This window comes from Podarcis tiliguerta (assembly GCF_965153285.1).
Source record: "Podarcis tiliguerta genome assembly, chromosome: 5".
Classification (NCBI taxonomy): Eukaryota; Metazoa; Chordata; class Lepidosauria; order Squamata; family Lacertidae; genus Podarcis; species Podarcis tiliguerta.
Window position 1 is genome coordinate 20,892,703 of NC_139538.1, and position 22,868 is coordinate 20,915,570.

A 22,868-nucleotide genomic window follows, 5' to 3' on the forward strand; every position below is an offset into this window, starting at 1 on the left:
TCCCATAGAAAGTAATGCAAAACGGATTAATCTGTTCCAGGTTTTTAAAAACAACTCCTAAATCAGCAATTTAACATGAATTTTACTATCTAACGAGACCATTGATCCATAAAATGAAAGCAATTATCAACGTACTGTACTATAAAAAAAATAAGACAGTATTGTAGATGATAAAAATGAAAATTTATTTTTTCCCTTCCCTGCACTGATGATAGTCATTGTTTGGATGGGGGGCTTTTATCCACTTCCGTGGTCATACAATCAATCAATGAGTAGCAGAACTGGGTTAAACACAGTCACAAATATTAATCAAAAAAGCTTCAAAAACAAAAACGCAAAATAAATAGCAAAAATAAAAGCACCAAACTTAATCAGTTCCAGAAGTCTGTTTGACTTCCAAAATGTTCGAAAACCAAGGCGCAGCTTCTGATTGGTGAAGAACCCGGAAACAATAGCCGACAGCAGCATCAGACGTTTGGCTTCCAAATATCATTCAATAACCGGAGTTTGAGAACCAAAGCGTTTGAGAACCAAGCTATATATCTACCCTCTAGAGCCGGAATAGAGAATCTATGACTCTCCTTATGTTGTTGGACTACAACTTGTACCTGTAGAATGAAGGTTTGGTGGTGCCATTGCAGTGCTTAGTTCACTAACGGATTGAAAGTCTGTATGGGTTTGAGCTTAGAAAAAAAAATTCTTAAAAAGAACTAGTTAAAGGATTCATCCACACGTGCATTTTGCACCATGCTTTTTAGGCACAGGTCTGTACTTTCCCGGTCCATGCCCAAGCATGGTTCCCTCTGCCCCTGTTGTTTCCCTAGGAAAACCTGCTCTTTTACTCTGAGTTGAAACTAATGACAATTCTGGTTTTCAGTTCAAGCTCATCATTGGGGGGGGGGGACCCTTCAGATTTCAGAAAGTTGCAAGCTGCTGTGCTGAAGTCTAGGGTCCTAAATGAAATCAGAGACCACACCCATAATTGTATTTCTACAACTGAAAAGACTTACCCTGTTTAATTTGTGTCGTCAGCCATGGAGCTGTTCAGACACAAGGAAGAAGAAGAAGAAGAAGAAGAAGAAGAAGAAGAAGAAGAAGAAGAAGAAGAAGAAGAGTTTGGATTTGATATCCCGCCTTTCACTCCCTTTAAGGAGTCTCAAAGCGGCTAACATTCTCCTTTTCCCTTCCTCCCCCACAACAAACACTCTGTGAGGTGAGTGGGGCTGAGAGACTTCAGAGAAGCATGACTAGCCCAAGGTCACCCAGCAGCTGCATGTAGAGGAGCGGAGACGCGAACCCGGTTCCCCAGATTACAAGACTACCGCTCTCAACCATTACACCACACTGGCTCCATTACACCACAAGGCATCTTTTACTTGTTCCTGTACCAATACTTTCCACTGCAAGCTGCTCCAGTCAGAAGAGAGTGAATTTCTTTAGCAGGGAAGATACAGGAAATGCCTCACATTCCTTCCTTCTGATTGCTTTGCAACAGTGATTAAGTGACTATGTGACATTAGCACCAGCAGTGTCTCCATATATGCTAATAAGCCTTGGATTGTTACCTCCATGTTCAGCTTTATCATTTTTTATATAACTTTTTGGTTATAACTGCTTTATAACTTTCTGGGTGAAAGCTAAGGGGAGAAGGATGGTGGGTAGGGAATGTACAGGAAGATGAACTATTATTTTTCTAACCCCCCCCCCCCCAATTTACCTTTATTTCACCCAGAAATTAGGGAAACTATTTTCAGGTGTAGTTCAGAGATTTTTGAACTTCATTCAGTTTCACTCAGCTGAGCTACTTTTCTCCCAGACACCAGTTTAAGCTACACATGTCACTTCCAAAAGCCCCATTGTGAAAGATACTTAAAACATATACCCAGTGTCTCACCAGTCATATACTCCAGCATAAAATGACCTGGTGGTGATGTGAAATGTCTCTCATGATTTGTAATGGAGTTTTGCACTGTCACCACAAACAGTAGCTTAGATCCAGAGAAGTACAAGCACAGCAACACTTGCTCAATATGGTCCCATCCATACCTATAGCTCTTTGTGCTCCCTGAGAAACTATTCCTGGGCTTGGGGTACTGTCTGGAACAGCATAGAATGTGATGCTGGGTTGCAGTTGAAGCAGAAAATTGGAGCCACCTTGGCTAATAATTCTCTTAATTCATGCCAAGGACATTCTGGATTGAAACCAATATATTGAGAGAGCGGCTCTTCATAAGACAGTATTAATATGCTGCCCTTGAAAATCAAAACAATATTTATGAGCCATCTAATAAAATTATTCCTTCGCTAACAATATACACTATTCTTTATTCCGCAATGGCTTCTGTTCATTGCAGGAAGTAGATGCAATAAGATGTAGGGTAATTTTTTAAATGCATTTGTTCCCACGTCTGATGAATAGTTAGTGGTTTTGTCTCATTGCTCAAAGTAAGTTCTGTGTACAGAGTACAGAATCTGTGTCCCAAGACATTGAGCTGCTTACGTCATGCAGGATACTATTTCTAATCCAGTAAATACAGTACTTTGTTTGGTTACTGTCCCGTCATGATTATTTCCCAGTCTTGAGTCCTAGCCAAGGACTGAGTCTGGCTCCATCTACATCTTAGGCAGGCCCTTTAACTGGGTATGTCTGACAGTCCATGGGCTGATTGTCAGCATCCCTGGGCCATTCCCCTCTGTTTGCTTCCCTCCTGAGTAAGGAGAGAGAGTTGGGAGAGTTTGGAACAAAATCTTCAGCACCTTAATAAGTTGTTTGTTGTTTTCTCTGGTGCTGCAGCCTCTTCTGATTGTAGGAAAGTGCTCATAAGTGGAGGGAAAGGCAGAGAACCTGTATCCTCCCTTGGGAGATAAGGTAAGAGGACAGGACACTGGAATACCAAACTGAAAGGTGTACCTGGGAGGAGGAAAACACACCATGTGGTTCAGTCCCACTCTACTTCCAACAGCGTATATGCACAGTCATTATATCCACAAAGCCAGTTAACATGGAAAAGTTGTGGGCAGGAACAGTGAGTGCATTTCAGCTTGCTCTCCTAGAGTTGATGCTGCGTGCAATTTGAATGGCAGAAAAAGACTTGTGTGTCCTATAAGGCGATCTGAAATGTAAGCTGCAGATGTCATTCAGTGGAAAGACTCCCATTTTATCCCTTTGGAGTTGCTGAGCTCTACATTGCCTGTGCCTAGACCTTATACCTGCGGTGGGCAAAATGATATTTCCTCCTAATGTATCTGCTTAAATGTTTAGTCGCTGACATTGCATTCTGTTACCATGCTGAATTCTCTTAAGTAGTTTTGACATGCAGACTTAGTAAGGTGTTTGGTTACAGCCTGGCTGTGACATTAGGAGTAAGGCTTACTTGAAGGGATGGCACAGATGGGGCATTTTCATCACTAGGTCCAGTTTCAGTGACATCCGGAAGACCTTTCACGAGATATTTAAAAATATTTATGGAACTGACAAGGGGAAAAACAGCAATGGGGAGCTTGCCAGCACAAGTTCCGTATCTATCATCCTCACACTTTGAAAAATAAAAAGGTGTAAGTAATATCACTTTATAACTGGATCCTAATGACTAACTGGTTAATATTTGAGTTATGAATGCTTAACTGTGGCAAAGATAGTTGGTCCTTGCCTTTGTCTTGCACCTTTATTTGTTGAAATTTGCTGATTTTGAAGTTTTGAATTGTCTGGGCCAGTAGTTAACTATTCTGATTGGGCTGCTTTTAAACTATAAGGAGGGTGCTTCTTTCAGCTTTGACTCATTACTATGTAATCTGAAATTTGCATGAGATGTATTGAGTATTGACATTCCATCACTTCCAAAGCCTTATCCAAAAATTCTAGTGGTCATGGTCAAATACACACATCTTTCATGTTGTGCTTACATGAATTAGTGAGGTCTGCATTCCTTTTAAATCATAACTGTTTTATGAAAAAAACACCTTCATTCTTGAAAGCAAAAATTGGATTCATCAGAAACAAATCATGTCTACTCTCACAATTCTTTAACTCTTTCGTGCCTCACCATCTACATAAATTGCATTCTCAGAATTAATGTCACATTTGGTTTGTTCTTAAGAGGTGCCCTCATTCAGTTGACAGAGACTGGAGACACAACTTATGACCCATCTCTGCAAAGGACTTACCTCTCAAAGTGAATGTAATGTAATGTGAATGGAATGTAATAATGGAGGGATACAATCTATTTCAGAGAAACAGACCAGACAGGAAAGGAGGAGGAGTGGCATTATATGTCAGGGATGTGTATACCTGTGAAGAGATCCAAGATTTAGAACCTCAAAGCCAAAGTGAGAGCATTTGGGTCAAAATTAAGGGAGAGAAGAATAACAGTGACCTCATTGTGGGAGTTTACTATAGATCCCCAAGCCAAACAGAGGACATAGATGATGCCTTCCTGGAACAGATGGCCAAGCATGCAAAAGGAAGGGAGATAGTAGTAATGGGGGACTTCAATTACCCGGATATTTGTTGGATGTCAAACTCAGCCAAGAGCATAAGGTCAAACAGATTCCTCACTGGCCTTGCAGACAACTTCATTGTCCAGAAAGTGGGAGAAGCAACAAGAGGAACAGCCATTTTAGATCTGGTCCTAACCAATGCTGATGACCTGGTTAGTGAGGTAGAAGTGGAAGGATCATTAGGCGCGAGTGATCATGCTCTTCTGAAGTTTACTATACAGCGGAAAGGAGCAGCCAAGCATACTAGGACTCAATTTCTTGACTTTAAGAAAGCCGACTTCAAAAAACTTAGGGAAGTGCTGGGTGAGATCCCATGGACAGTAATACTAAAAGGAAAGGGAGTTCATGATGGCTGGGAGTTTGTTAAGAGGGAGATAGTAAAAGCACAACTTCAGGCAATACCAATGAGACGGAAGCATGGAAGGTGCCTAAAGAAGCCAGGGTGGCTATCTAAAGAACTTCTAACTGAGTTAAGATTAAAAAAGGATGTGTACAAAAAATGGAAAAGGGGGGAAACCACCAAAGAGGAATTCAGACAAATAGCCAGCACATGTAGACACAAAGTCAGAAAAGCTAAGGCACAGAATGAACTCAGGCTTGCTAGAGAGGTTAAAAGCAACAAAAAAGGCTTTTATGGGTATGTTCGTAGCAAAAGGAAGAACAAAGAAACAGTGGGGTCACTCAGAGGAGAAGATGGAGAAATGCAAACAGGGGACACAGAAAGGGCTGAACTCCTCAATGCAGTCTTCTCCGATAAAGAAAACAATGCCCGACCTGAAGAATTTGGAGCAAATGATTCAGCAGAGAAAACACAGCCCAGAATAACTAAGGAGATAGTACAAGAATACTTGGCTAGTTTAGATGTATTCAAGTCTCCAGGGCCAGATGAACTGCATCCAAGAGTATTAAAAGAACTGGCAGATGTGATCTCAGAACCACTGGCAGTCATCTTTGAGAATTCCTGGAGAACAGGCGAAGTCCCAGCAGACTGGAGGAGGGCAAATGTTGTCCCTATTTTCAAAAAGGGGAAAAGAGAGGACCCAAATAATTACCGCCCAGTCAGTCTGACATCAATACCAGGGAAGATTCTGGAGCAGATCATTAAGCAAACAGTCTGTGAGCACCTAGAAAGGAATGCTGTGATCACCAATAGTCAGCATGGATTTCTGAAAAATAAGTCATGTCAGACTAACCTGATCTCGTTTTATGACAGAATTACAAGCCTGGTAGATGAAGGGAACGCAGTGGATGTAGCCTACCTTGATTTCAGCAAGGCATTTGACAAGGTGCCCCATGATATTCTTGTAAAGAAGCTGGTAAAATGCGGTCTTGACTATGCTACCACTCAGTGGATTTGTAACTGGCTGACTGACCGAACCCAAAGGGTGCTCATCAATGGTTCCTCTTCATCCTGGAGAAGAGTGACTAGTGGGGTGCCACAGGGTTCTGTCTTGGGCCCGGTCTTATTCAACATCTTTATCAACGACTTGGAGGATGGACTCAAGGGCATCCTGATCAAATTTGCAGATGACACCAAACTGGGAGGGGTGGCTAACACCACAGAGGACAGGATCACACTTCAAAACGACCTTGACAGATTAGAGAACTGGGCCAAAACAAACAAGATGAACTTTAACAGGGAGAAATGTAAAGTATTGCACTTGGGCAAAAAAAAATGAGAGGCACAAATACAAGATGGGTGACACCTGGCTTGAGAGCAGTACATGTGAAAAGGATCTAGGAGTCTTGGTTGACCACAAACTTGACATGAGCCAACAGTGTGACGCGGTAGCTAAAAAAGCCAATGCAATTCTGGGCTGCATCAACAGGAGTATAGCATCTAGATCAAGGGAAGTAATAGTGCCACTGTATTCTGCTCTGGTCAGACCTCACCTGGAGTACTGTGTCCAGTTCTGGGCACCACAGTTCAAGAAGGACACTGACAAACTGGAACGTGTCCAGAGGAGGGCAACCAAAATGGTCAAAGGCCTGGAAATGATGCCTTATGAGGAACGGCTAAGGGAGCTGGGCATGTTTAGCCTGGAGAAGAGGAGGTTAAGGGGTGATATGATAGCCATGTTCAAATATATGAAGGGATGTCACATGGAGGAGGGAGAAAGGTTGTTTTCTGCTGCTCCAGAGAAGCGGACACGGAGCAATGGATCCAAACTACAAGAAAGAAGATTCCACCTAAACATTAGGAAGAACTTCCTGACAGTAAGAGCTGTTCGACAGTGGAATTTGCTGCCAAGGAGTGTGGTGGAGTCTCCTTCTTTGGAGGTCTTTAAGCAGAGGCTTGACAACCATATGTCAGGAGTGCTCTGATGGTGTTTCCTGCTTGGCAGGGGGTTGGACTCGATGGCCCTTGTGGTCTCTTCCAACTCTATGATTCTATGATTCTATGATTCTATGAATCCTACTCTGGTTTGGGGGAGGTAATATGGGAAAGGGGGTGGCCCTCATTCTTAGCCCATCTCCCAAAGATACAAGACAAATGAGTTGGGGTCTACTGCAAGAAGCCTTACCTGGGAAATGGTAAGCTCAAGGGGAAGAGGCTGGTCATATATCAGTTTTGGCAACCTCCAAACAACTCTGATGTAGTGGCTGACCGAGGCACAGCAGGGGGAGGATGCTAAAGCACAATTTGTTGTTTCTTGTTTACAATTGCAAAATGATATAATGCATACTGCAGTGTGACTGCGAGTGGCACATGTAAGTGCATCTGGCCCCTTTACTTAAAGCAAATAATTTACATTGGACAAAACTGGAATGGGAACATATGCTTTAAGCAATAAATCCACTGCTCAGAATTAGGAAACAACTGCAGAATGAAATTCTTCTACCAGTTTTCACACATGGGTTAGGGAAATGTATTGATCTTAAAAATGATGTACAATTTGTTCCTCTCTTTATCCTCTGCAGTTTCAAATCTTGGATTTCATAGGCAATTCTTCCTCCCAGATTAAAAAAAAGATGGTGCTGGTATTTCTTTTCCCCCTACCCTTTAAATTTTTATATAGCTTTTAATGACTTAAGATTAGATAGAGATATTTTTTAATGAAATAAATCCAAACCACTTTTTATCTTTTCAAAAATCCACTAAATTTGTGGTTTTTTGTTGTTGTTTATTATTCATTTGAAAATGGACTGGAAATTAATCAAACAGAAACACAGCTGGCACTATAAAAGCTGAAGTTGTTCTGCAAAACAAATAATTAGCATACCCATTAAAAATAATAAGCATGATTATTTAGTTATAAGCATTGCATGAGAACAAAAGGGCAAAAGACGTCACTTTTTTATTGCAGTGTCCAGTTGAGAAATACAAGCAATAAAATAGTTTCTACCCACATAGACACCCCACTGACCTTTTCCTTATCTTTGCGTTCAGTCCAGTGATTCATCTTGCTTGGAGAGTCTGTGTCTGAAATCCTTCCCCCAAATTGTCTGCGTTTTTTCTTAAAATTACTACAATTTTGTTCATACATCACCCTGCCTGTTACAAGTAATGATTTAAGGCAGGTTTAAGGCAAGTAGCATTGGTTTGCTGCTGCTTCCTTGCTTATAGGAAGAAGATAACTGTAACATGATAATGATGGTGATTTCAAAGTGTCCCCACTGCATTCAGACCAAAAACATTGATTCTTCCCCATGGTTGAGCTCTGCTGAAAAAAGCGCCCCCCCCCAATTCTGCGCAGAAGATGGCTGTGCACAGTACTGATTGGCTAGTCCCTGGGACGTCACTGAGAACCTCTCCCCAAATAAGTGCTCACCTGGGGCTCTGGGTGGGTGGCATTTGCTGCATGGCATGGCTGCACTGGGTCCATGGAAGCCGCCATCTTCCGGCATGGCCAGAGGAGGGAATGGACACCTGGCTCCACCTACCTCTGGCCACAAATGGCCTTTCAGGTATGGACGGACAGTGCCCACAAGGCCAATCAGGACGGGGCTCGGGGGCTGCACCCAACCTGCTCCTGGCCTATTTAAGGGGGTGGCCAGGTGCAAGCCGCCCTCTTGGCTCCTTGCTGCTGGATTTCTTCTGATTTCTTCTTGCAGAAGAGTACAGCCTTGAGGTAAGGCCTCTTTGCCTGTCTGTTAAAGTAAAAGTAAAGGGACCCCTGACCCTTAGGTCCAGTCGTGGCCGACTCTGGGGTTGCGGTGCTCATCTCGCTTTATTGGCTGAGGGAGCCGGTGTACAGCTTCCGGGTCATGTGGCCAGCATGACTAAGCCGCTTCTGGCGAACCAGAGCAGTGCACGGAAACGCCGTTTACCTTCCCGCCAGAGCGGTACCTGTTTATCTACTTGCACTCTGACGTACTTTCGAACTGCTAGGTTGGCAGAATCAGGGACCGAGCAATGGGAGCTCACCCCGTCACGGGGATTTGAACCGCCGACCTTCTGATCGGCAAGTCCTAGGCTCTGTGGTTTAAAGCACACTGCCACCCGCGTCCCTTCGGACCAAAGCAACAGTCTGGTGAACAGTGGGTTGAAACAAGTCATTTAAAACATACTTGGCTGTCTCCCACCCACCCCTTTACCTGTAGCTATGATGTGCATTATGCAATAAGATGCCCCCTCCCCCTTCACAAATTCACTGCCCCATTTTGCTGTCACAACCCCTGCTGGCCCTAGCTCCCATTGTCTATGCATTGGGTTGGAGGGTCTGAAGCATGAAGTTTCCGCTAAACACATGGACCCCTCCATTTGGAGCCCTGCACCATCAGGAGAGAATGTTCTTGTGCTCCTACTAGAGGGTTTCCCACAGGTATCTGGGGGGCCACTATGAGTACAGGATGCTGGACTAGATGGACCATTGGCCTGACCCAGCAGGGATCTTCCTACCGTATATACTTGAGTATAAGCCGACTTTTTCAGCACACTTTTTATGCTGAAACAGCCCCCCTCGGCTTATACTCAAGTGAGACGGGTGGCGGCGGCGGAGGGTTGAGTGGCCCGAAAGGAGCTCTTTCTTGCTGCTGGTCCTGTCGCCGCCGCCGCCACCACTAGGTTTGTGGTGTGGTGAACCGGCTTATTAAAATAGGTAAAGGGACCCGAACCGCCTTATACTCGAGTCAATAAGTTTTCCCAGTTTTTTTGTGCTAAAATTAGGTGCCTCGGCTTATATTCGGGTCAGCTTATATATGGTGTGTTCTTCCAAGTTAGTCATGACTCGCTGTTGAATTTGGTTGATCTTGTAGGAACCTCTAGCCACTGTCGGAGGAAGACGGGGGCAGGGGGAGCGCAGTGACCCCGGCACCACGATCCCAGTGGGGGTGCTATCATGTCTGCCCCCCCCCCGTGCTGGGCAGCACGCCCCTGTGGGTGCGCGCCACGCCCCCACCTGCATGAAGCTCCGCCACTGCCTCTAGCAAAGATCTTACAATGCAATGTCTGTTGAATAAATTCTCCAAAGTTGAATTCAACCCTTTATCATGCCCAATAGCGGCGATAACTTTACCAAGATAAATCTAGAGTCACTCCACATTTGTCTTCTGCTGTTTCCTTATATTTTTTCATGCAGCAAAATAAAATAGCTTAAGCGGTTGCAACACTTTATATGAACATCATTCCCCTGTCAACAAATGTAATTGTATACCATAAAAATAGAAAATCTGCTTCCCATAAGGAACATAAGCCTACCCACTCAAAAACCAAACCGACAATAACAATGGTAACTAAAATGCAAGCGTTATTTTTACAAGAGACTTCTGATCTTGGTCTTGCTAAAGATTATTGCTTTTAAGTCGATGAGAATTTTTTTATAGACTTTTTGTGTGCATGTGTGTGCATATTAATTCCATATCCTATAATGGTACAGTTCATTATTCCTTGACAATTCCTTCTAGATGCATAGCAGAATTTCAGCACTTCTGGATTTCTGCCAGCTAGATCAAAGTAGGAAACGGCTGGATGATGCTTCCTGGCCCTCTTGAGTTTACTGCAGATATTATCTGGGAAACAGAACTGTTCTTTAAATATTACTTAAGGTCTTGTTTATGTCTTGATCTCTCTGACCCTAAAGAAAAAGTGAAGAGATGGGTAGTATAACATCATGACTTTCCAAATATATCAGCTACCTTTTAAATGCAAACTTTCTATTTGTTGAGCCCACTTCTTGAGATCTATATTCTATGTTCTCTCTGCTGTTTCTGAGTTGTACTCATACTTCAATATGCCTACTTCCTAATGAGATTCATTTTCAGGGTTCTGATCTGAAAGACTGTTGGGGTTGTCAAACTTTTTATAGTAGCTTCTTCTGGCCATAGTTCATTTATTCTCCACATGTGTTATTGTTTTTATCAAAAAGCTGGCTGCCCCAACTGTCTATGAGTTCAAAACACTGGAGTTGACTCCCATTAGGAAGTAGGTGGGCCGTTTTTCACACCTTCATGAAACCCCCTGGAACAAATCACTATCTATATATCAGCAGCTGTTCCTGTATTTCCTGATTGGGAAAACAGCCGCTGCATGACAAAATTGACAGTTCCCCATGTTTCCATTTGAGTAAAAGAAAATATGCTAGGAGATCCACCTACAGATCTCCTGTGTAACATGTAGCTTGGCCCTGTGTCTGCTTCTTGCTAGGTTTTCATGGCTGATACTGGAGAGGAAATCTAAGCCACAATCCTATGTATACTGTTTGGGAGTAAGGCCCATTCTGGGAATGACATCTGAGTAAACGGCGTTTCCGTGCGCTGCTCTGGTTCACCAGAAGCAGCTTAGTCATGCTGGCCAATACCCTTTACCTTTAAACAAGCATAGCAGACCCTCCAAGTGTCCCTATTTTCCAGGGACGTCCCTGATTTAGAGAAGCCATCCCGGTTTCTGATTTGACCCTGGAATGTCCCTCTTTTCCTTAGGATGGATCTACAGTGGTACCTCGGGTTAAGTACTTAATTCGTTCCGGAGGTCCGTACTTAACCTGAAACTGTTCTTAACCTGAAGCACCACTTTAGCTAATGGGGGCTCTTGTTGCCGCTGTGCCGCTGGAGCACGATTTCTGTTCTCATCCTAAAGCAAAGTTCTTAACCTGAAGCACTATTTCTGGGTTAGCGGAGTCTGTAACCTGAAGCGTATGTAACCTGAAGCATATGTAACCTGAGGTACCACTGTATTTTCATTGGAGAAATGTTGGAGGGTATGGCGTTAATCAATCTCCAAGGCAATCCTGTATAGGGAAGGGTTTTTTAATTGTTTAAAGTTTTATTGTTTTTATATATGTTGGAAGCTACCCACAGTGGCTGGGGCAACCCAGTAGGATGTGTGGAGTATAATTAGTAAAATTATCATTATGGAATGGGACGTCCCCATTTTCATCGGAGAAATGTTTGAGGGTATGGCATAGACTGCCCATCTTTTCTTCTACAGATGTTGCACTTGTGGCAGTTCCTACTGATCCAGATCGGCCTGTTCACCCATTGGAATCGTATCCCTTTCTTCTTGGCCTCTTCCAATTTTACTAAGCTAGAAGAGCACTACAACCTCATTCCCTAATTAGGATTTATAGTTGCCAAGCACTTTCCTCATTTATTTACCCTGTGTACAATATACAAGACACTAGAGCATTTGAAAGGGGTCAGTGCTCCCCCTTCTATCTTTATACACATTTTGCTTGAGTTATTTAAACAAAGACTTTCATTAAGTCTGTGTAACATGTTTATCCCAGCTGTACTTGAGATTTTTATTTTTCACGCAAATGCTCAAGTGGTTTGAATTCCTCCCCCACAAGTGTTCTGTGGATTTTATTTTTCTGGTAAAGTAGTCGCAAGATTTGAAACTAGCAGCGTTCACTTTATAAAACCATCTTTTTCTCCATTGAATAGGAAAGAGCCAGGATCTGCCTGATCTACTTGGTTAATCAGCTGGCCAACATGGAGCATTCATTTCACCATATTCTTCTGTTGGAGATCAAGCACATCACAGACACCTTCTCCAATATCCTGGGTATCCAGAGCAGAGACATTTATCGTATGAGCAACAGTTTCACAGCCATAGCAAAACTTCTCATCCAACAGCTGGAAAACGACGCCACCGCTGAGAGCAGGTAAGCCCAGTTCTTTTGTTCGTTTATATAGATAGGTGACATAGCACATTAATGAATATGTGTGGCATCTTAGATGTGCTATTGTCACATTTAGTATATCAGTTGAAAAGGATTTAACCATCAGATGCCTTTCTTTTTAAAAAGATTTTATTTATAATTTTTCAGGGGAAAAATACAATTAATCAAACATTTTCCAATAAACATTCAATTAAAAAAATGACTTCCCTTCTCCCCTTCCGTGGTTTTGTCATGGTTATCTTTTACTGCTGCGTATTATAGTTAATCAACACCTTCTTTTCTCAACTTTATTCTCAAGTTAACTTTTACTGCTGAACTTACGCCACACCTGCTAACCTACTAACATGTTTAAAGTATATATATTTTTTAATAATCTACAGACATTTTCCAATCCTCCTTGAAGGCTGTCTCATTTTGTTCTCTAATTTACTAGTCAAACTTGCTGATTCTACATATTCCATCAATTTCAACTGCCACTCCCCTTTCATGGGTACTCCCTCCTCCCGTGGTTTTGGGGCATATAATATTCTCGCTGCTGCAGTCACATACACAAACAAATTCTTTTGACTCTTTGGTGCATCTGGTCCAATTATCCCTAGAAGAAAAGATTCTGGTATTTTGGGGAGAGCCCTCTTAAATATTTTTTTTTATCTCATTATGTATCATCTCCTAATATCCCTTAGCTACTCTACAAGTCCACTACATATGATAAAATGTACCTGAGACACATTTCTTAAAGGATGGTGTTTTCTTATCAGCTGTGGTCTGATGACTGATCATGTAGATCAGTTATTGGAGGATTTTATAATTGTTGAAGTTTCAGGAGGAGGCTCTTTAAATCCTGGAGACCCTAAATATGTGCTGCCAGCTCATATGTGAGTTCTGTAGGACAGCATAAATATTTGAAAACAGCTTGTCATGCCATAGTGTGCAGGTGTAAGACTTCCTGAAACCACACTGTCCCTCACTGTATACATTTCCATTGAGCATTGAATACATGAAAGAGATTCCAATGGCCAGTGAAGAGCTTATCTTGCAAGCGGTAGAAGAGATGCAAATAAATCTCATATCAGCCAGCTTATTAAGGTACCTGAGAAGGGAAAGGGGGGGAAAGTCTGTTTTCTGGGAAGTATTTGAAAATGTGACTCCATTATTTAGCAGTATGGTTAATTACTTTGAGGGACTTTGGCTCACATACTACAGAAAGAACGGATAATTTTTAAAAATAGCAAGGATATACCACAGGCATTTTCCCATTCAGCCGCTCTCACACAAATACTCCAAACTTCTTTGTCAACTGTAGAGTTCACAAAGCAATTTGGGTGCTTAGCAGAGGAAGCTATGGAAAACTACAGAACAACTCTGGCGTGCACTGAAATGTTTACCTCATACACCTTTAGATTATACCCAAAGTTAATAGTAATATACCTATATAGTGTTCCAAGTATTTCATCTAACTTATCTCTTTAATCCTTAGAGTAGCCCTCTTTAAATTATTGCCATATCAGTAACCAAAGGATGAGAAAACGGAAACTTGAATAATGCCACCTAGCAAATTTATGGCAGAGCCATTCTCTTAGCCACTATGCTATACCAGCTTTTTGGTGCTACATGTAAGAAATTTGCCCATTTCATGCTTCGAAGGGAATGAAACATTTCATGCTTCGAAGGGAATACAGCTAGTACCCAAATAGTCAGATTCTCTTTCTTGCTTCACACATCGTTCATTGTTTCTTTGTGTCAACCGCTTTGAGGGTTTTGGTTTTTGGGTTTGTTTTGGTTTTTTACAGTCAAGTGATGTGTACATTTTATGAAATAAGATAAATAAATAAATAACTGGCAACTATAAATTCATAGTTTGAGATTGCAGGAGATGTTTAAGGAAACAGATAAAATAGTATTGGTTGGTTGGATCCAGTTCTTCATGAATGGAGTAGCCCTAGCACAATGGGACTTTCCCTTCCCATGTACCCCTAAACACTGCTTGAGGAGGGGCCCCCACCCCTCTGGAGCAGATTATAAGGGGGCTGCAGGGGAGAGGATAAAATGAGGAAGTGCAAGTGAAAATCTGATGTGTTGGACACAACCCTATAACTGTATTGATATAGCTACACGCTACCCTTTTTAAAATAGCAGATGTTTTTCAAGTCTGCTTTCTTAATAAACCCAATAAACATTAGCTAAGGCTGAATATTGGATTATAAAAGTTTTAGAAAAGCCTATTGTAACTGCTACAAGCATAACAATGAGCACCAGTCTTCCTGTCTCACATCTAATACCTTAAAATCCCAGCAAACATCTCATTTCACTTTCCACTGGGGTATATTTTCATTAATGTGATATACCCAGCTGTTTTTCAAATAGCTGTCTATTAGCTCTACGCCACTCAGCTTCATAAACACTTTGCTGTACTTGCTTCCCAAAGCAAGTTTTAAATGTTTTCATATGCTCAGCTCTTTAAATGGTTACATTTTATTGAACTTCTAATAAGTCCTGTTCCTTCCACTCGATGCAAATAGCCATTTTAAGTGCAAGCATACAAAAAACACACAACCCATGTTAAATACAATTTTCAAAGCCTTCCTTAAAAATGTTAGTGTGTCCAAATGAAAAAGAAAACAGCACAAACTATGGGCACAAACCTGTGAGAATTAAACTCTATTGATTCCAATGGGAGTGCCCTTAACTTCAGCAAAATCATTGGATTTCAAGTGTGCTCAACTTTGACTGGCATGTGCCTAATATTTTAAAAGCATTCACTCTTACAATAAAATAGCACAAAACCTGTAAGGATAGAGATATGTAATTATTTTATTTCATCTATCCCTAGTGTGCTCATCAATGAGTGAGTGTCGTATTAAGTAAAGCAAGACCAACTCCTCTGTGCAAACACAGTTCGCCTCAAACCTGGTGTGATAATATACCATATTTTTTGCTCTATAAGACACACCAGACCACAAGACACACCTAGTTTTTGGAGGAGGAAAACAAGAAAAAAAATATTCTGAATCCCAGAAGCCAGAACAGCAAGAGGGATCGCTGCGCAGTGAAAGCAGCAATCCCTCTTGCTGTTCTGGCTTCTGGGATAGCTGCATTCGCTCCATAAGACACACACGCATTTCCCCTTACTTTTTAGTGAATTTAGTGAGACGGCCGTGTGTGTGTGTGTGTGTGTGTGTGTAATGACCAGAGTTGCAAGGCAATGCAATCCATGAATTTCCCAGTCTCCCTCAGCTTCCCATGGAAGATAACTTACAGGTCTCACTAAATTCAATAAGAATGTGTGCCAATCATCTTCATTAAAACATGCCAGGACTTTATTAATCTGCCCTGAAGAACTGCAATAGGACAAGTGGTATTTGTATATTTAATTTTTTTTGCATTATATTGTTACTAACTCACAGGACCACCACTGTTTAGGATTCCAGCCAGTTAGACAGACAGCCTGCTAGGCTTTCCTCCAGGTTAGTATAAGCTGTTACATAAAGAGCACCTTGTTGGCTTATATTGGGGGAAGAACTTACATTTCTACCTGAACATTGCAGATTCTCTCCCTGGCCTTCTTCCCACCCCACCCCAAATCTTCAGGGAAAAGTGTGAACCTGGTTTTGGGAGTTTGGGACAAGTATTGTTTTACACCAGCGTTGTTCTGTTTTTTCTCAGAGCTATGATTTATTATTTCAGAGGTAAGAACAGGATTTGGTCTTCAAGGGCAAGGATCCAAAACAGGATCTGTTAGGGACCTCTAAAACAATCTCCTCTTGTTGAGGGTAAATCTCTCGTCTTATGAAACTGGTTTGCTCACAGGATTGATGACAGGACATGACAAATCCTTTTACTTCAAGGCAGCTGTCTTGTGTGCTGTCAAAAGCTGAAGCAACAGAAAGTTATACGTAAAATGAGTTGGTGTTTCCTGCTGGAGTTGTGTTTGCAACATGCACAAAGCCAGTTCAGCGCCAATAGGTCTCAGCTCTTTAACAAGAAGGTTGATTCCATTTGTTACTATTTCCCGCCTGTTACTTCACTTTTTACAAATATTCAGCTTAACACTCCTTGGCTTCAATCCGTCGTCTGTCATCTGATAGGTGTAGTTTATGCTTGTGCTTCAGATACGTCCCTCCAGTTGAAGTCACTGGTATGTGAACTGGAATAATGGCTGTCTCCCAGGTTGTCATTTTAAACCATTAGAGATGGTGTAAGGTAGTTTGAAGTAGAACGTGGGATGAAGAAACTCAGTGCTGCAGAGTTGGACTGGGTGCACACAGAAGAAGAAGAAGAAGAAGAAGAAGAAGAAGAAGAAGAAGAAGAAGAAGAAGAAGAAGAGTTTGGATTTGATATCCCGCCTTTCACTCCCCTTCAGGAGTCTCAAAGCGGCTAACATTCTCCTTTCCCTTCCTCCCCCACAACAAACACTCTGTGAGGTGAGTGGGGCTGAGAGACTTCAAAGAAGTGTGACTGGCCCAAGGTCACCCAGCAGCTGCATGTGGAGGAGCAGAGACGCGAACCCGGTTCCCTAGATTACATGACTACCGCTCTTAACCACTACACCACACTGGCTCTCTGCTGTTCTTTCCTGAAAGAAATGGTGGTGATAGGAAAATGGCAACACTTAGGTCAGTACTGCCTTCGAGTTGATATGGCTCTTTAGAAATCTGCTGCTCATCTCTACCTCTAGTTTTCTCTAGATTTATAAATTTTCACTGTACCATTCTATACAGAAACCTGTGTGTAAATCCTAATGACCAGGAGTCAGCAAGGTTTATCTTGCCTGGCTGGATCAGTCCCTTGGAGATCCATCCGCGGGCTGGATTGCGGGCACGCATGAGTGTGCGTGCCTGCGATTTTCGCCATCTGCATGTGCACAGATGCAATTTTCAGCATGTGTGCAGATGTGATTTTGGACGCCGCAGAATTGAGTTCCTGCACTGTGCTGTGCCAGTTTAGCCCAGCGCGGGAGTGGGCAGCTTGGTTCTGGGGTGGCTCATGGGCCGGTCAAATGACCTCCACGGGCCGCTTCTGGCCCATGGGCCTTAGGTTGCCGACCCCTGCTGATGACTGTACACATGCTCAAAAGTTGACACTTGTCATGCTTACTCAGTATGCACCATATAGTGAAAGGGACACAGGTGGCGCTGTGGTCTAAACCACTGAGCCTTTTGGGCTTGCCGATCAGAAGGTTGACGGTTCGAATCCCTGCAGCTGAGTGAGCTCCCGTTGCTCTGTCCCATCTCCTGCCAACCTAGCAGTTCAAAAGAATGCCAGTTCAAGTAGATAAATAGGTACCGCTGCAGCAGGAAGGTACGGTAAATGGTGTTTCCATGAGCTCTGGTCTCTGTCACGGTGTTCCATTGCACCAGAAGTTTAGTCATGCTGGCCACATGACCCGGAAAGCTGTCTGTGGACAAACACTGGCTCCCTTGGCCTGAAAGTGAGATGAGTGCCACAAACCCATAGTTCCCTTTGATTGGAGTCCTTTACCTTTTTACCTATATAGTGAAGCTCACAGATCCGCAACGGTTGTACAGCCTGAACCCATTTCTTACATGGAAAAGCATTCCACCTCATAATTATTCAGTGTTTGAAGTAGCCCTGACTCTGAGGTCAGATGCAAATATCAAAGCTGATTTTGAATTAACAATGTAATTTGAAAATTTGTGTGTCGACAATAATTCATTCCTTCAGGAAACTTGCAGTTATTGTACTTATAGGGAAGTGACTTTTCATGCAGTACTTGTTGGCCTGAATCCTTTGACATGGGGAATTTTGCATATATCTGATGTAATTAAAACCATGTGTTAATGAAAACCATGCAGTATTAGAATGCTCCGGCCCCCTGCTGATCCCAAAGATTCAGGTCATTCAAATGTGAATGAAGAATTTTAATACATAGTGATTTCATCTTAGAAATCAACCATGGTCAACTTAACAACAAACAGAAAATGCAGATCTACCGAAACCTCCCAACCACAATTCTTGAGAATAACAAGGCATGAAATTTTCATTGTATCCTTTTTTTTGTTTTGTTTATTTTTCTTAATAGCCGGATGAACTGAATTCCTTTTCATTGTAAGCGAGGCTTGATCTGCCATATCTGATTTGGCTCTTGCAGCCCTTACACCTTTTATTTTCACTGCCATTCGTCCATTTTAAGACAGCACTTTGCCAAGATAAGCAATGTTGAAAGTGCATGATGATATTGATGTGGTCTTTGGAAATGATCCAGTGTAGGCTATTTTTTCCCTAGGGCCATGCATCTTGATTATGACCATTTGCTCTTAGGAAGGTTCATATCAGGGCTCACCAAGCAACTTTTCACCATTGCTCAAAGCTTTTTCAGAACCACTAAAATCACTGTAAGTAGAGATCCTCCTATAGAATTTATTTTAGTGCAAGTCCTTTAGGTAGAGCAGAATGCTAATCACTTTGGGCTAGATAGCTTTATGCAGGTTGCCCCTGAGCTCCTACTTCTTCCTATTGGCTGCAGGGAGATTTTAATACTGGCGAACCTCTCAATCTTGCTGTAAATATTGCTGAGATAATGTATGAAAGGAACTTAGAACAGTTTCTGGGCATAGTGGGAAAGTTTATGAAATATCTTCCAAATGTCAAAATTCTTGGGCTATGATGATTTACTTAGAGTAGACCTGCTGAAGTTAATAAGCCTAGCTAAGTTAGCTCCATTGATTTCAGTGGTCTACTCTGAGAGAAAGTTAGCTGAATACCACCCTAGAGTTTGGGCAGAACATCTTGGGGTGAAATCTATTCACAATTTTCACCAGTAATTAGTTTTATTGCTGACTCTTTTCCTAGAAGAGGCAAGAGAGGATGAGACATATCTCACAGTTGTACGTAGTATGAAGGCTATAAGTGAAGCATTTCATGCTTGTTCCATTAGTCTTACTTTCCAGCAAACAGTTTGCCTGGAAAACCACATTGTTCTGGAGGTCAGCCTGGACGTAAACAGGCAGAATACAATGTTGTACCCCCTGAAGAGGATCTCCGGGGACAAGATTTTTGGGGCTGGCTTTGGCGAGGCAGCACAGAATCCTCTATTCTGAGAATTCCACTTGTGTGATATTAGCTAACTAGAGGAGTCTTAAGCCAAGTTAGATACTTTATAGATTGCTAAGCCATAGTAAACAATGTACATGCAAATGTAGAACAAAATGTCCCCTTAAAAACAAAAGACTGTTACAAACATTTCTTTCTATGACCTGACATTGATGCAGACTCTTATGCTGCCTTGACCACATTTTACATATTACATTTAGTGAATTTTCTTTTTTTTTAATATAATCTTTATAATTTATAATTAAACATACTTTTACATCTTATTTAATTTTTTTACTTCCATCAATCCTGTCTGAAAATTGTCCAGTCTAATCTCTCAGTATGCATTTCTTATCTTCCCTATTACATTTCAAACTCATAACCAATATCTCTATCTTTTTCTACTTTGTAACACTTCTTATATTTCTCCTTACAAAACTTCTTGTACTAGTGTAATTTGTTGATTACAGTTGCTCTTCAAATAATTCATATACTTCTTCCAATCTTCTGTAAATCTCTGGTCCCGCAAGTTTCGAATCCTTCCTGTCATTTTGTCCAATTCTGCATAGTCCATTAATTTCATCTGCCATTCTTCTTTCGTCAGAATTTCTTCTTGTTTCCATTTCTGGGTAACAATACTCTTGCTGCAGTTGTTGCATATAAAAACAATTTAACATCTTGCCTATTAATGTCCTGACCTATAATACCAAGTAAAAAGTGAATTTTCAATCAGATCTCCATACAGTTCATGAGTAGAATGAGGATCTAATAGTAGGAACTCAGAAACATTTATGCAATTCATTGTCACAAGATGTAGTGATGAGTTTAAACCCTTCTCAGGTGGTTCCAGAGGGACTGCAAGTATTCAGAGGATGTGCATACAGGAGAAAGTAACACCCCCCACATGTCTCTACCCTAGTATGCGTATGTGAATGCACATCTTCAAATTGCCTATACATGTACACTCAAATGCACATAGGCATCTCTCCCTGTTCCTTCTGAGGCTCTATACCCTAACTTACCCCTAACTTCGAGCCATTGGTCAACCCCACCACAAAACATCCATAAGCTCTCCCTTTTCCAATCTTGGACCCCTATATAGAGTCAAAGAGAATACAATATGGCTAGCACAGCTGTATCTCCTATCCTTTTAAGGCAGGTATGGGGAACTGGATCCAATTGGGGGTAGATTCAGGAGTTACCCAACTTCAGCAGGTCACTTTGACAGGTGTGTGAGGGCAGACACCTGTCAATGATGCCAGGAGATACCACTTCAAAGAAGGAGCACACTTAGGGTCCACTCCCAATTCTTCCTTCCTTTTTTGCAGCCCTGGCTTTAATGCAAGCCGAGCCTACGAAGGAAGGAAGGAAGGATCAGGAACACACCTTTCCAGCTGTAATTTGGTTCTTTTTGAATGTAATGCCTTTTTCTGCGTTGGAGATTCAAGGGAAGCAAAACTACTAGATATGCAGCGGTCTTTTTCAGCTCAGGGAAAGAGTCTTACAGGGACACACCAGCTAGTTCCAAGCTGCTACTATATCCAGTGCTATTTTTCTGGGAAAAATAAGTGCCGGAACTCACCATAAATGCCTCCTTTGTTCTCTTTAATGACAATGGTGCCCACCTGAGGAGTGCCAAAACTGAGTTCCTGCTGGAAAAAAGCCCTGACTTATATTGATGTTGGTGAGCCTCTAGCAAACTGTTTGCAGATGCCTGTTTCGAAACTGACTGTGGGATTTATGGTCTGACAGTGTGGTCTTTTATCTGTGTACTATGATGCTTTTATTGCATTTTATTGGGGTAAATTAGATTTTTATTGTAATGCAAGTTTTTGTTTTGAATATGATTTATGATTGGAAACCATTCCATGGATTGTTTTTTGTCCAGGAACAAGGTGCAACGTGTGTGTGTGTGTGTGTGTGTGTGTGCAGCTATGTTTCCTTGCCACAGTGCACCGGGACAACATTGCTTCCAGGCACTCTGGGGGAAAGAAAATGCCAGCACACAGACCATTGAAGGGAGAAAACGCCTCTCTTGTTTCTGCCACCACTGGAAGACTCCATCTTTGTTCTTTGCAACCACCTTCCCCACTCCACATTGTGTGCGCCCTGCAGTCTGTCTGTAGGGCACTACAAAGATTGTTTAAATTATTATTTTGATGTATATATAGGAATACGTGTCACCTATGTGTACACACACACACAAACACACACACACACACATTTAGATACATTGACAGCAAATTAGTTGCAGGTGTCTAAAGGCTGCTCGTTATATATAGCACTTTTACTAATCTGTTCTAAATTGCATTTCAGAATACTTGCCTTAGAGATGTCCAGCTGGTATTCAAGATCATATCACTGGGAATTCTTCCTCTAGCTCTTTGCTTAGACATCCAAATTTATTTCTCATCTATTGTTCTCTTAGTAATATATTCAGCAGTAGCCCTTGAGGCAGTTTGCACAATACGGACATAGCCACACTGCACCCACTTGGAGGCCTCTACACAAGGTGATGATGCCATTGATTCAAGCAGGGGCAAGCCAGTCTAGGCATCCTCACAGCTTATAGCTGGTGATGTCAAAAGTCCCCTGCTCTTGAGCGCCAGTGTGGTGTAGTGGTTAAGAGCGGTGGACTCATAATCTGGTGAACCAGATTCGCGTCTCCGCTCCTCCACATGCAGCTGCTGGGTGACCTTGGGCTAGTCACACTTCTTTGAAGTCTCTCAGCCCCACTCACCTCACAGAGTGTTTGTTGTGGGGGAGGAAGGTAAAGGAGAATGTTAGCTGCTTTGAGACTCCTTCGGGTAGTGATAAAGCGGGATATCAAATCCAAACTACTCCTCCTCCTCCTCTTCTTCTTCTTCTTCTTCTTCTTCTTCTTCTTCTCACTGATTGTAATATATTTCCACAGAGCGAAATGTTTGAAATTATCTTGTAAAAGTTGCCTCTAAAGTCAATTTAGTCAACTCCTTATGACAGATATATGATACAGCCTTTTATTTATTTTGGCACCTTTTTACACCACTCTTTGACCAAATATGACATATGGGAAGGAGCTGTGAGGTAAGACCGACAGTAGAGAATTATATAGCACAAGTCAGAAAGGTGTAGGCCTGGACTAAATGGGAATGATGATCCCTCAAAAGAACCTGGCCACAGATGCACTTGGAATAAATGCTGGCATATATATGGACCCTTAGAGATACATATATATTTTTTATTTCTACCACCTGCAAAATAGGACGATGTTTCTGT

General features: G+C 41.9%; 1 protein-coding gene across 4 annotated transcripts in view; it reads left to right on the forward strand.

Annotated features, from left to right (window-relative positions):
• Window positions 1-22,868, forward strand: part of VEPH1 (ventricular zone expressed PH domain containing 1) — a 124,229-nt gene that overhangs the window by 67,774 nt on the left and 33,587 nt on the right. For 3 of the 4 annotated variants that reach the window (XR_014511861.1, XR_014511862.1, XM_083442756.1), the window contains one exon: window positions 12,322-12,542. Coding sequence is in view for 2 of the 4 variants with exons in the window: in XM_083442756.1 (XP_083298882.1) it covers window positions 12,322-12,542 (221 nt within the window). In the remaining 2 variants the exon portion in view is untranslated. Of the gene's footprint in view, window positions 1-12,321; window positions 12,543-18,804; window positions 18,914-22,868 lie in introns of all 4 variants that reach the window. The other variant, XM_083442757.1, reaches the window with a different exon arrangement.